Source organism: Sturnira hondurensis, unplaced genomic scaffold, assembly GCF_014824575.4.
Source record: "Sturnira hondurensis isolate 20B ecotype Veracruz unplaced genomic scaffold, ASM1482457v3 Scaffold0006437, whole genome shotgun sequence".
Taxonomy (NCBI): Eukaryota; Metazoa; Chordata; class Mammalia; order Chiroptera; family Phyllostomidae; genus Sturnira; species Sturnira hondurensis.
The window spans coordinates 11303929-11316779 of record NW_028079068.1 but is presented as its reverse complement, the minus strand read 5'-3'; the positions used below and the strand labels follow the sequence as shown (position 1 = coordinate 11316779).

The following is a 12851-nucleotide window of genomic DNA, read 5'->3' as shown; positions in this document are numbered from 1 at the left end:
GACAGCCATAGGCAGATATCTAGAGTGTCACTGGATATACAAGTCTAGAATTCAAGAGAGAGATTTTAACACACTCTATACATTTGGGAATCGTTGGCATGCAACCATGGGAATGGATGTCGTGAAAGAATGTTTTAAATTAGAAAAGAGGGTCCTCTGAGAAGAGCCCTGAGGAACATCAATATTAAGTGGCAGGCAAAAGAGTCACAAGGTGATTCTTAGTCACCTTGCAGAGAACAGTTAATGTTAAGAACAATAGTTAGAATGTAGTGGGCTGAGAAGTGAATGCAGGGTTAAGGACATGGAGGGAACAAAGAACTTCACCAAGAGGGTTTGTTTGTGAAGGGAGGACAGCTATCTGAAGAGAAACGCAGAGTGAAGGAAAGATTTTTGAAATTTATTTTAACCGTGCAAGAAATGTGATATTTAAATGCTAATGCGAAGAATCCAGGATACACTGAGAAGTTATAAAAACAGGAGTGGGAATTCTCTCTTAGAGTCCTTGAGAAGGTGGAGGAGTGGATCCTGAAAGGGAGAGTTTGGCATAGGCAGTAGGGGGGAGTTTTTTCTTTGTAACAAGGGAGAAGAGAGGAATGAGAAGGAAGATAAGTTTTTTAATTTGGTTGTGGGAAATGGAAGGTGTTCTTGATGGCTTTTATTCTCTCTCTGAAGTAGAAGGCCTTATTACTGATAGAGAGTATGGGAGCCAGTGGAGTTGGAGTTAAGAGGAAAATGGGTTTTAAACAGAACAAGTGATTTTTAGGGCAGTGAAAACACTCTGTATGATACCATAATGATAGATACACATTGTTATACATTTGTATAAACCCAGAGAATGTGCGCCACCAAGAGTGGTCTGTAATGTAAACTATGAACTTTGGATGATTACGATGTGTCAATGTAATCTCATCAACTGTAACAAATGTACCACTCTGGTGGGGGATGTTGATAATGGGAAAGGCTATGCACGTGTGCGTGGGCAGGGGTTATAGGGAAAAATCTCTGTACCTTCCCCTCAATATTGCTGTGAACCTAAAATTGCTCTTTAAAGAAAAGCCTTAATTAAACAAACATACGACTGAGACCAAATGGAGTTGGAGATCAAAGTGACTGAGCAAACAGAAGAAAATTCCCAGTAGAAGGGAACAGGTAAAAAGAGGATGGAGAGGCTCATGGACTTTGAATTCTACTTAAAACTAAAGAACAGTGTGTGATAGGCAACCTTTAAGATGATCACCAATGATCCTGTTTCCTGGTATTCATTCCCTTGTGTAATAATTCCTATTTGCTTCACTGTGGGCAGGACCTAGTAACTCTTCTTATGGAGATGAGATGAAGTAACATGTTACTTCAGATGTTACTTCTGAGATGTTACATCTGAAGATGTTACTTCAGATGTTACTTCTGAGACGAGGTTATGAATGCCTTTGCCTTGCTTGTCCTCTCTTGCTCTCTCATTTGCTCTGATGGAAACCAGCTACCATACTGTGACCTGTGCTATTAAGGTGCTGACCCCAAAACTTGACCCTGGGACATGTGAAATGTGGGAGAATTAGCAAACAACCTCGTAAAAGAACTACAGGATAAGTGGTGTCTCCGGTGCAGCGCTTGGTTTTAATGGTTAAGATTAAATGCCGTAATTCTTAAGGTCCTTGGCTCCACATAGTGGGCACTAGAACAGTATTAGTTGTCTCCAACCATTCACTTAAATATTTGTATGCCGTGACTCTCTGCCCCGCGCCCCCACCTCACAATATTTTTATTCAAAAGAGTCAAGGGCTAGGTGAGGGAGTGGGAACGGGTTGAAGGCTTATAGGGTCAACACACTCCATCAGGGGACTGCCTCCTCCAGGCTCAAGGAGAGCTATAGCGAGGCTTTTCCCGACTTCAGCACAGTGGGAAGCAGCCCGAAGGGCGACGGTCATTCTCCTTTCTGTAAAGGACAAGTCGCCCCCTAAAAGCTGTACTCTTTTCTTCAAACATTACTCTGAGCGCCGTACAAGCGCTAGACACCGGCGACACGAACACAAGCGGGATGCAATCCGGACTACAGGAAAGAAGTGCAGTGGCGTTCCGTTCCAAGGCCAAAGTAGGTAGAAGGTTTCGCGATGCTCAGACTTTTCCAAGTTCCCCCATACTTTTAGCTGAGGTAAAATATCGGAAGTCGCTGTGCTGCCAGTTCTGAGAACCCTCCACAACTTGTCCTCTCCGGCTCCTAGTTCCCTGTACGCACTCCCCAACCCAGGAGCGCCTTCCAGAAATGCTGGTATTCCCGTGAGCTCCAAGGCGGCCCACGGGGCGGGGCGGGGCGGGGCGACGTGGGCGGGACCAAGCTGGTGGGCGAGGCCGGCCTTACCCTCGGGGCTCCCATGGCCCACCGCGCCCCGCGGCCAGATGCTGACGTGTCCTTTCCTTCTTACTACACCTCCCGACACTACCTAGAAGACTTCCCCGGAAGTCCCGCCCCAAACTTTTACTGTCACCGCAAATCAGCTCTTTCAGCGCTTCCTGGAGTTCGCTACCAGATTTGGAACCAAGAGGCGGGGCTTCGCAAGCAAGGTGCCTATTGGCTTGAGGTCTGGTAGGCTCTGGGTGCTAATTGGCTGGAGGGCGGGGGCGACCTGGCACGCTTGCGCGGCGAATAGAACGTGTGGCGGCGGCCGAGGTCTCATCTCCTTTTTTGATCCCAGTCCCACTGCTGTTTCTGTGAGCACCGGCGCGTCTGTCCGTCCATCGTCCGCAGCTCTTCGTCCACCCGCTCCTCGCCGCGGCGGCCTCTCACCAACACCGACAACCACATTGACACCTCAAAGCCGGCCCGCCGCCTTACTCGCTATTTTGCCATCTCTACACATGGCCTCCTCCGCGCAGAGCGGTGGCTCCTCCGGGGGACCCGCGGTCCCCACCGTGCAGCGGGGCATTGTCAAAATGGTGAGAACGGGGCCCCAGATACCTAGCCCACTGCCCGTATCCAGGAGGGAGTCTGGCATTGGCTCTTCTTCCCCTCCTGCCAGACTGCAGAGTGTCCCAGGTCCCCTTCTCTCTGTCCCCCTTCTTCACTTTCCACCCATTTTCAGAATCCCCTCTCTAGAAGGAACCCGTCACGGACTCTCCTTCCTACATAGCCTCCGGAACACCCTGGCATCAGGGGTCACAGTGATTTCCGTGGTCGCGGCACTCAGATCTTTTGGCTATTTACCAGAACAGACTGAATATTGATTGTTTAATAGATAATTGGTTGATACCTGTCTTTCCATTACCCTTGTCCTTCTGTCCATTTTGACATTTGCTGAGCAGTTAGCAATTTTTCTAGGTCCTGATGTCTGCTCTTCCCTAGAACTCTAGGAGTACTTGGCCATCTTGAAGCTTTTCTGTTTCCACCGACGCTCAGTTACTTGCTCCAAGTTTCCTTGCTCTCTGGCCCTCATTTCCCTTTTTTTCCTCCCCACCTCTTGTGTCAAGTCTGTAGTGCTGAGATATTTGTGCTTGCGCCTCCTTTTGACCCCTAAACTGTTAGGCAGGTAGGAATCTTAGCGACCTTTAGTGTTCTCCCACCCCTAACAGTGACTTGCCTAAGGGCACATGGTTTGGCTTAGAGCCAGAGCCCAAGTGTTCTGATTCCCAGGCTATTACTCTAACACTATAGATTCTGTCTGATTTTTCTCTCCCCTTACTTTCTATATTGTTGAATTTTGAATTCAAAACCCTGTGAAGTTCATTTTAAAAAATTTACTCCCAGTTCCACGATAATTTTGTATAAATTCCCTTTATGGTTTGTCGCCTCTGTTGTCCTTCCCTCAACCCTCCCAAATCTCGGAAGCTGACATTTCTTGGTTGTTACCAGATTTTCTGGTTGTGATGACTGTGAACTTCCATCTTTTGTTTCAGATTACATTCTGACTTTTCCATCTGGAACAGCAAATGTGCTTTAGGACACTATCTCGCAAGGTGCTACAGTTTTTTGTTGTTGTATAAAGTTTAAAAAACATATTTTCTTAGCTCATGGTCTTTCATAGGATTGAAATGTTCTTTAGCTTCTATGTGTGAATTAGATGTCAAGATTTCTCTTTCCTCCTAATGCTCATGTCTTCATTTGTTAGATAATATTCTGCCACCAGTTGAGATCCTTAGGGTTTTCAATATTGCTTTCCCTCCTTTATTTGTACATAAATGGAGAGTCAGAATTTATCAGCAACTGAATGAGAAGGGAGTTTCCAAGATCCACATATTTTTCCCTTGTTGAAATATTGACCTGACCCATGAAAGTATTATCCTGAGGGCTCCTCTTTCATTAACCTTTTCATTTGCACTGATCTTTCCTTTTACAATAGGAGAAAAGCGTGGCTTGGTGGTCTGATGGTGGGATTGGCAGCACTGAGTGGTCTGAGTTTTTTTCCTTGGCTAACGACCCTCTCATTTGTGGGATGGGAGTGGAATGAGGCTGAACATATTTTTCCTTCCACCCGTGCTGGAGGCTTTTGGTGCATCTGTGTTCTGTGAGGTGCCCATGCCTGCCTACAGATTACCCCCCCCCCCCCCCGTTGATATTGAATATTAACAATCACTTGTTTACTAAGGGTCACGTCTTATGCTGACTATTGTGTTTATATATCTCATTTATAATACCTAAGTAGATGGGATTAATTGCTACGTTTTACAGATGGGTAATCTGAGGTTTAGAAAAAATAGTTTACCCACGGGCAGGCACTTTTTATTATTAATAAAAGGCAGAGCTGGGATTTGAACCGTGGCCTGTCTGCTAAAGCCATGTTTTTCAACATGGTGCTATGATACCTCTAACTCCAAGGCATGAATTTATAAGGGTGGGGCCAGTGATGCATGGCCTCAAAATTATAGGAAAGTGAAGCTGGCAGTAATCAAGATGGGTAAAGATTAGATGTTACTCCTTGTCTTTTCCAGGAGCTGCTGTTGTGGTGAGTGACTTCATTTGGTGCTTCTGGTCCCTTTGTGCAAAGGATTGTGGTGTGGAAGACACCTTTGAGTCTGAGATGAGGCTTTTAAAATACATTAATTGAGTAGTCTATATACTGCTGTTTTTTTGTGACCAAACTGCATGGGATGGGTGGGTGAGGTTCCAGGCAGAAATTAGGGGAAGAAAGCCCAGTGAATTGCAGAGTGCCAGGCAGTTTGTGCCAAGTTTAGAAGTCTTGTCTGGCATAACAAATCGACCACTGGCAAATTGCTCTGCGTGAAGCTCTTTTGCTAAGCAAAGTTGTATTTTCCTGGAGAGTAATTGTTTCCAATGGTACTAGGAACTGCTTCATAAGAACTCTCCAAAGGAAGACAGGAAAGTGAGAAGGAAGTAATTTGATGAATAGGAAAACGGTAATCACAGCTTTTCTGCCTTTTAGGAAGGACAGAAACTGGAGTATTAATCAGAGGCATGCATTTCAGAGTGAGTCCTCTGGATTTGTGTGGGCGAAGGCAGAGCTGAAGGTCCAAACAAATCTATCTAGGCTTGAGGTTTGTTTCAGTGAAGAGGAATAATCCTTCTTTGTCAAAAGAACAAGTTATAGGACCGAGGAAGGTGCAAGTTTTTCTGGTCTCTGCCTTGCACTCTTAATAAGTCCTGTGTGACTTTTTTAAGGTCAAGGAAGAAAGAATTTGGGGATGAAGTTTAAAAAATCTTTACATTTGACCAGTTCATAAAAATGACAGTGCTGGGTAAAGGCTGTGCCTTGCTATTTGAGTGGAAGCAAAGGGACGGAGTTGGTTCTGGACTGTGTTTAGAGAGGGAGTGGGCAGTAAGTTCACACAAGCATTTTGGAGATGTTCTGTATTAAAAAGGCAGTAAGTAAGGACAGTGGAAAACTGAAGGTGGATTTACATTTTCTGAGTTGGGATGAGAATGGCAAGTGCGTGGGCAGACAAAATACCACCTGGAAAAGTAAGTATCTCTGTCAGATCAAAACCCTAAAGGATTCTAACTTTGGGTTTCTTTGAATAATTTGCTGGACAGTATTAAGCTGCAACAGATATCGTCAGCACATGCTAAATAGATGAGGTTGGGAGAAGTTTTGGGGTACTTTGTATAAAATTCACTTACCCCACTTCGTAGCTACATAGAGATGGTTGTTTTCTCTGGTTTTACTGACCTGACTTTCTTTCTGTTTTGGGGGAAGTGCCCTTTTCTAAGTCTTTCTACCCTTTCCCATCTGACTTGGTATGTTTGCATGTTTTTTCAGTCTGGAGCCCACAGACTGCTTTCGCAACAGCAGAATGTGTTGGCCACGGTTTTTGAATCCCCTGTGCTTATCATAAGCAACCATGGGAGTAGCATATCTTATCTTGCTTATGGTGTAGAAGGCCAGAGGGAGCTCAGTGCCAAATCCCAGTTCCATTTGAACCCACTCCTTTTAATTGCCCCCAAGGGGGAAAGAAATCCCTCTGCCACTTTGGTTTTATGCTAAGGACCATGATTCACCCTAGGTGGCCATGGTAGAGGGTCACCTAAAAGAGGAAGGAGATGGCCCACAGTTTTCTCCTTTGACAGGAATTGTGCTGTGTATCGCTTCTTGGACTTTTGGCTAAGATCAAGTGTAGGAATTGTGCTGTCAGGTTGTTGTAAAGTGGGATGTAGACTTCCTGGTGAGCAGCTTAGTGGATGTTTCTCCAGTAGGAAATTTAACAATGTGTAGGAAATGCTACCTGTAATTTAGATCATTTTAGCTAAGTGTTTCATAGGTTTCTGGACTAAGAAGTATGTGCCTTTCCATAGTGTAGTGTGGACAGAGAGTAGTAGTATGTTGACCTGCTCCTTCCTACGTTCACTTAACCTCATGCAGGCTTTGAAAGGAAAAATACAAAACTTGCCTAAGCTACCGAAACTACCCTTATTCTACTCACTGGGACAAAGTAGCTGAGTAATGATACTTTATAGAACCATTTGGAAAGAAGTAGGTAGAATATGATGGAAGAGGTTTCCCTGCAGCCTTAGAATTGTCCACTTCCCAGCAGGTACACAAGGTAACTTTCAATCAAGATTGTATGTAAAGGAGCACAAAGTTTTTACTACATTTTAAAGCTTTTCTGTCATTTCTGGTGTAAAGGAAATGTCTGTCTGGCTCTAGTTATGCTAACAGTGGCTCCTGCCATGTACTAACTAATGATACAGATTGATGAGCAATCATATTTCCTTCCTTTCTTAAACACATATTTTCTGATCATCTGCTGTGTCAAGCTCTCTCTGGGTGTTGGAGAAATAGCGGTAAAAATGTAGAACAGAATCCTTCCCTTATGGTTCATGGAGAAGATGGAGAGTAAACAAATAAGTGTGGTAATATAAATAGTGATTTCAGGTAGGGAAATGGGGCAGAATGGTGGGAATAAGGAGAGGGAAGGATTGTTTAGGTGGGGTGTTTAGCAAGGGATTCTCTCAGCATTTGCACTGAGATCTGATGGACATCAAAGAACCAACCAGAGAGGAAGTATGTTCTTGGTAGACTGAAGAGCAAGTACAAAGGCCCTAGGATCACCATTGTTGATTCTCTTCAGTGTTTTTATAGTAGTTCTTCAGTTTCTTCCAAGTTCAGTGTTCCACATAAGTGGTATCAGTTCAATCTCAGTTGTTAACATATGTGTTTGAGGGTGATAAAAGGCAGAAAGGCAGTGGACCTGGTCATTGTTCTGGCACCCTGGTGAGATTAGTAGCTGACATTAAGCCCACTGCATAAATGTAAACAGTGGCAGACCGGCAAAAACATATGCGCTCCTGTTCATATTCATGTGTCTTACGCCACCAAGACTAAGGGGTTTTTTTGACTTCCCATCAGCCAGACCTACCTATTCCCAAAGTTATCCTGTGTTTTTCGGAAGTTCGTATTACACCACTTAACTTTTACAAAAGACCTACATTTGTATGTTTTTGCTAACCAAAAGCAATTGAAAGAAAATTTTCACTTCTCTGAAAAAAGGTGAAAAGAGAGTAACATGCAGCATTTGTTTCCTCTTAGAGAGGCAATGTGCACCCCGAGCAGCAAATGAGCAGCAAGCGTGGCGGTGCCAGGCTCCTTTCCCAGGAAACACACTCAGCATCAAGGTTCCGCGGCTTTGAGTGGTGTCTGTGAGCATCTGGAACTTACCTTAATTTATTTTGTGTATCCCTTAGCAAGATGTGTTCCAAAGTGTCAGAAGAGCCTACCAGAGCTCTTAATGGTGTTAAGCATAGTGTAAAACTGGACGTAATTAAGCGTTTTGATTGTGAACAAAATAAAGGCACTGTATTTGTTGAATTTCGGGTCTGGGAATGCTCAAAAGTTTCCACATAAGTTAATGGAAATCGCATCTTCACTTTACCTCATTTTGGCTCACGAAAGGTTTAATAGGACTGCTTTCCTTTTGGGTAGCAGGGGAAACCTGTACCTGTCTTCCAATGCCACGAGTAGGCTCAATGAGAGTTAAATAGCATCTAGAACTTGTCAGTGTGATACCTCTGTTAGCATTTTATTGCTGCGTGTAGTTTACTTTGGCCTCTGGCAACTTTTAACCCAGTAAGCTTTGGTCAAGCTTTCACCAGTGGTGGTGAAAAACCGAGTAGCTGCTGCAGAAGTCACACTAATGGTCAAGAAAGAACTAGCTCACACACAGTGTGACTCTAATTAATAGAATGGGGACTCCTGAGGCCAAATGGTGATCACTTCCTGGTAATAAGTGGTCAAATGACTTGGTGAGTCTTTGCCTCATTTTACCTGGGGAGTAGAATTTGGGAAATAAATGAAAATTTTAGTTTCCATTCGTAGTTTTTTTTAAAGATTTTATTTATCCATCTTCAGAGGGGAAGGGAAGGACAGAAGGAGAGAAATATCAATGTATGGTTGCCTCTTGTGAGTCCTCTGCTGGGAACTGGCCTGCAACCCAGGCATGTGCTCTGGCTGGGAATTGAACCACGATTGTGTGGTTCGCAGGCCTGCGCTCAATCCGCTGAGCTATACCAGCCAGGCCCATTTGTAGTTTTTGAATCCAGATAAGATGATTGTGTATTCACCTCTCAGCATTTTTCCCGATTTTTCATGATTCTGAATACTGCTACACTGACTAAACATTTTTTTATACATCTTTGTATTCTTATATTGGCATTTCCATGAGACATTACTAGATGTGTAGTTGCTGATACCTTTTAATACTCACTTTAATGTTTTTGGTGATGGTAAGGAAGCTTTACTTATACATTACTTATTTCACAGGTACCATCTTTGATAAAATTTAGGACAAAAAACAGCTTGATATCTCATTGATCATATCACTTTTGGTAGTCTTATTTCCCCAGTCTAAGAGTCCTTGCAGACCACTTTGTTTCTTCAGTGGACGGCCCAGCCTCTGGGGATCATTAAATAATTCTTTTTTTAATTGCTTGAAGACCCCTGGGTATTTTCAGGTCTTAGTACTTACAGGCTGAGTAGGCCCTTTGGTTTCTAGAGAGTTCCATGACTAGGGATGTGTGCGACTAGCCACAGGTGACATGAGTAGGAGAGAGGCAGGGTCATGCAAGATGTTTGACTTGGTTCCTAAGGACTGGTACGTAATTCTTTTTTTTCTTTTTCTTCTTGGATAAGAGATTGGGGAGGTAGTGGTGACAGGTATGACTGTATGCTGCATGGGGAAACTGTCATTTTTATTTTTTTAAAAACATTTATGTGTTGATTTAGAGCTGGGGAGAGAGATAGTAAAAAACCAGTTTGTTGTGACATTTATTTATGCCTTCATTGGTTGATTATTGTCTGTGCCCTGACCAAGTATTAAACCTGCAACCTTAGCATATTGATAGCTCTAACCAACTGAGCTACCTGGCCAGGGCTGGGAAACTGTCATTTTTAGAGCTGTTTGGAAAGACTGAACCAAGGGAGTCATGTTTTCAGCCTTTCAGTTAAGTGCTGGTCCCAATCCTGGTAATAGTTTACCTAAAGTTTCTCGGGCTTCAGATCTATGTGTGCCTTTACTATGGTTTTAGCATATCTGAAAAATATCTTTACTTCTATTTAGTTTGAAAATCTTTTGGATCATCAGCTGCTTTTTACATTGAAATGCTGTTTTAAAAAGAAACAATTTCGTTACTGAAAACAGAAAACCAATATTACTTGCCTTAACCACAAAGTACCTTTAAAAAAACCCTCAGTGAAAACAAAAGAACCCTAGCTAGATATTGTGTTTTGCAGAGTGCTCCAAAGGACATTTAGCAAGTGGTGGAGATGTGATTAAAAAAATAAAAATAATAGAAGGCTTCCTGCTGTCACACTGAGACTTCATTTACTAGGAAGGACTGAAAGATTTAAAAAGGTGACAGTTCTTATGTATGTGTAAATATTAAATGCTTGATTGGTTTCATATACCACTTAAAGCAGGTTTTTTTGTTTTTGTTTTTTAATACAAGCCCATCACACTTTGGGAAACAGACGGAACTTGTATCTTGAGGCAGAGCTGAGCTGACTTTCCGGGGAGGCTGTGGTTCAAATCATTAGTTTCAGTGATGACTAGATATATAACCTTGGGCAAGTAATTTTACCCCTTCAAGTTCCAGATTTGTCTGTAAATGGATGTGATAACAGTACTCACCTGTGCAGTTATTACTGCTATGTAAAACATGAGTCTAGTACATGCAATGTTCAGTAACCATTAGCTAGTATTAGGAGTCCCACAGTTTCTTGGCCCCAAAATTAGATGGGGTATAAAAATGGAACCGGTGGTGGCAAAATGAGAAGAATAAGGACACCTGGCAAGTTTTGTAAGGTTTAAGTTGTTCGATTTAAAGCACTGGCTTTAGTCTTGAGCTTATATATTTACTCTGTTGGGGGGTTGAAAAGTCCTTTATTTTATAAGTAATGTGATGGCATTTGTTTCATTTAATGTCATTGGCAAAAAAAATGTGGACAACGTATCAGTTCCTATTTTTGATGGGTGGGGGAATCTGGGAACCTCTGGCATAGCAGAGACGGGTGCACTGGCACATGTAGAAGTCTTATGAACTTCAGGGGTCCATCCTTTGTATTTAGGAAGGATTAAACAAATTTAATGTGTGGGAAAGTACAGTTGTGTGAGTCCTAGTTGTTGTTCATTGTCACAGGTGTGACTGGTTGGGCAAAAGCAATAGCAGGCTTTCTTTGATGCCTGCCCCCGTCTGCCCAGCAACTCTCCAGCTTCTGGTGCTTTAGGTCCTGTCTGCATTTCATCGTCCTCCTCCAGAACTTTTATCACTGCCCTACCCTGCAAAAAAACAAAAACAACAAAAAAAAGCTCACTTATCGAAACTTGAAGTTGCTGTATTTAGAACAAATTTTTCACTGTAATGTTAAACATTTTCTGTTTTCTTTGCCTCAAGGGGGACTGGGTAATCCAAATTTGTTTGGAATTTTCTCATCTCCTTTGCCAACTCCCCAAACCCACAGGAAAGAACAACCATGTGGAACCAGCATATGTTGGATCTTTGCAAGGAACAGCCACAGCCCCTTACCTGGCCTTGGCATCTTTGTCAGGACTGGGTTACTTACATCCTAGTGTGCTCAGGGCTGTTTTGATTTACACCTGTTGTCTCGGCGCAATCACAGTAACACCCCCTTTTCACTGTCAGGGTGTCCTGCTTTGAGTGATAAAATGTATGTTTAGTGGGCTTTAGTAAGAGTGGTGGATGGGTCTGTATGTAAGCCTCGCTTGTAGGATGGCCTGGAAGAGGAGGGCCCGGTGGCTGAGAAGAGCGCCTTTGACGGAGAGTGGGAGCCACTAGGCTTGAGACCCCAGGCTGTACGCTTGATTCCGGGTAGCTGTTCACTTGAGGCAGGTAGCTTTGTTTTCTGGTGGAAAGGGGGACTTGTGAATTTAAATACTGATGGTTTTCTTGGAGAATGGCTCGGAAAAATCAGAGATGATATTTTCAGATCTGTTTTTGTTTTAAAAATCTTTTCTGGGGAGATGGTGAAAGTGACAGGACTTGACAGAGGCAAAGGAATAAAATGGATGAGACAAAGGGCAGGAGAAATGGGCCAGCACAGGTGGGAGTACCCAGGTGTTCTAAAAGCAGCTGTGAACAGTCCGGTCTGGTGTGTAAGGTGAAGGCAACGTGCTTGAAGTAAATAAGGGTTGCAGGAAGTTTGGAGGAGAGAAAGGAACAAGAAATAAGGCTTCTGAGTTTTCATTTCTAGTGCATGGAATACACTAAAGAGATGTTAGTGAACTTTTAAACCTTATGAATGAATTTCATTCCAGGAGGGAAATTCCGTTGTATTATAGCCTTGAACACCAAGGGACATTTTTATTTTTGGCAATAACCTCAAACAGTGAATCATGCCAAGTGTAATTTATCTGCTTACCTAATAGGAGTCTTACCGGTCTAAATGAAAAGTGGTGTGTTGTGTTCTTCCTTGTCCTTCGCTCTGTGTGTAAGGGAGAGGAGGCCCAGTGGACCAGGGTCTCTGGAATCCCGCTGAGATCTATTGTTCAGTGTGCCGTAATTGCTTGTGTTATTGTACTTGGCAGGTGAGCCCTTTCACAGTCTAGAGACCGGGTGGCTGCTTCTATTACTTAAAAGCCAAGTTATCTTGTTTAACTCCTCTCCAGTGAGAGCTTTAGAATCTCCTGAGACCTCCTGCAGCCTCTCTGTGGGGCACAGGCCCAGCTCGCCTTTAACCCTGCCTGCCCCTGTCTGTGTTAGTCATTGCGATCCAAGCTCTAGAATAATAACTTTCCTACACAGCAGGGCAGTGTAGGGCTGCTAGCCAGGCTGCTTGGTTTCATTAAATTCTTAAGAGGTCCTGTATGGGTGCTCTTATTCTTGGTTCAGAAGATAATATGTTTCTTTTATCAACAGGAGAAGCTGAAAGCCAATGTAGAGAGAATAAGCTTGA

The 12851-nt window shown here is 43.3% G+C and overlaps 1 protein-coding gene across 1 annotated transcript in view; it reads left to right on the top strand.

Moving 5' to 3' along the window:
- Positions 1-2626: 2626 nt before the first annotated feature.
- Positions 2627-12851, top strand: part of SND1 (staphylococcal nuclease and tudor domain containing 1) — a 422748-nt gene continuing 412523 nt past the window's right edge. Inside the window, exon 1 of the mRNA XM_037049273.1 lies at positions 2627-2931. Within this exon, the coding sequence (XP_036905168.1) occupies positions 2854-2931 (78 nt within the window). The 5' untranslated portion in view covers positions 2627-2853. The remainder of the gene's footprint in view (positions 2932-12851) is intronic.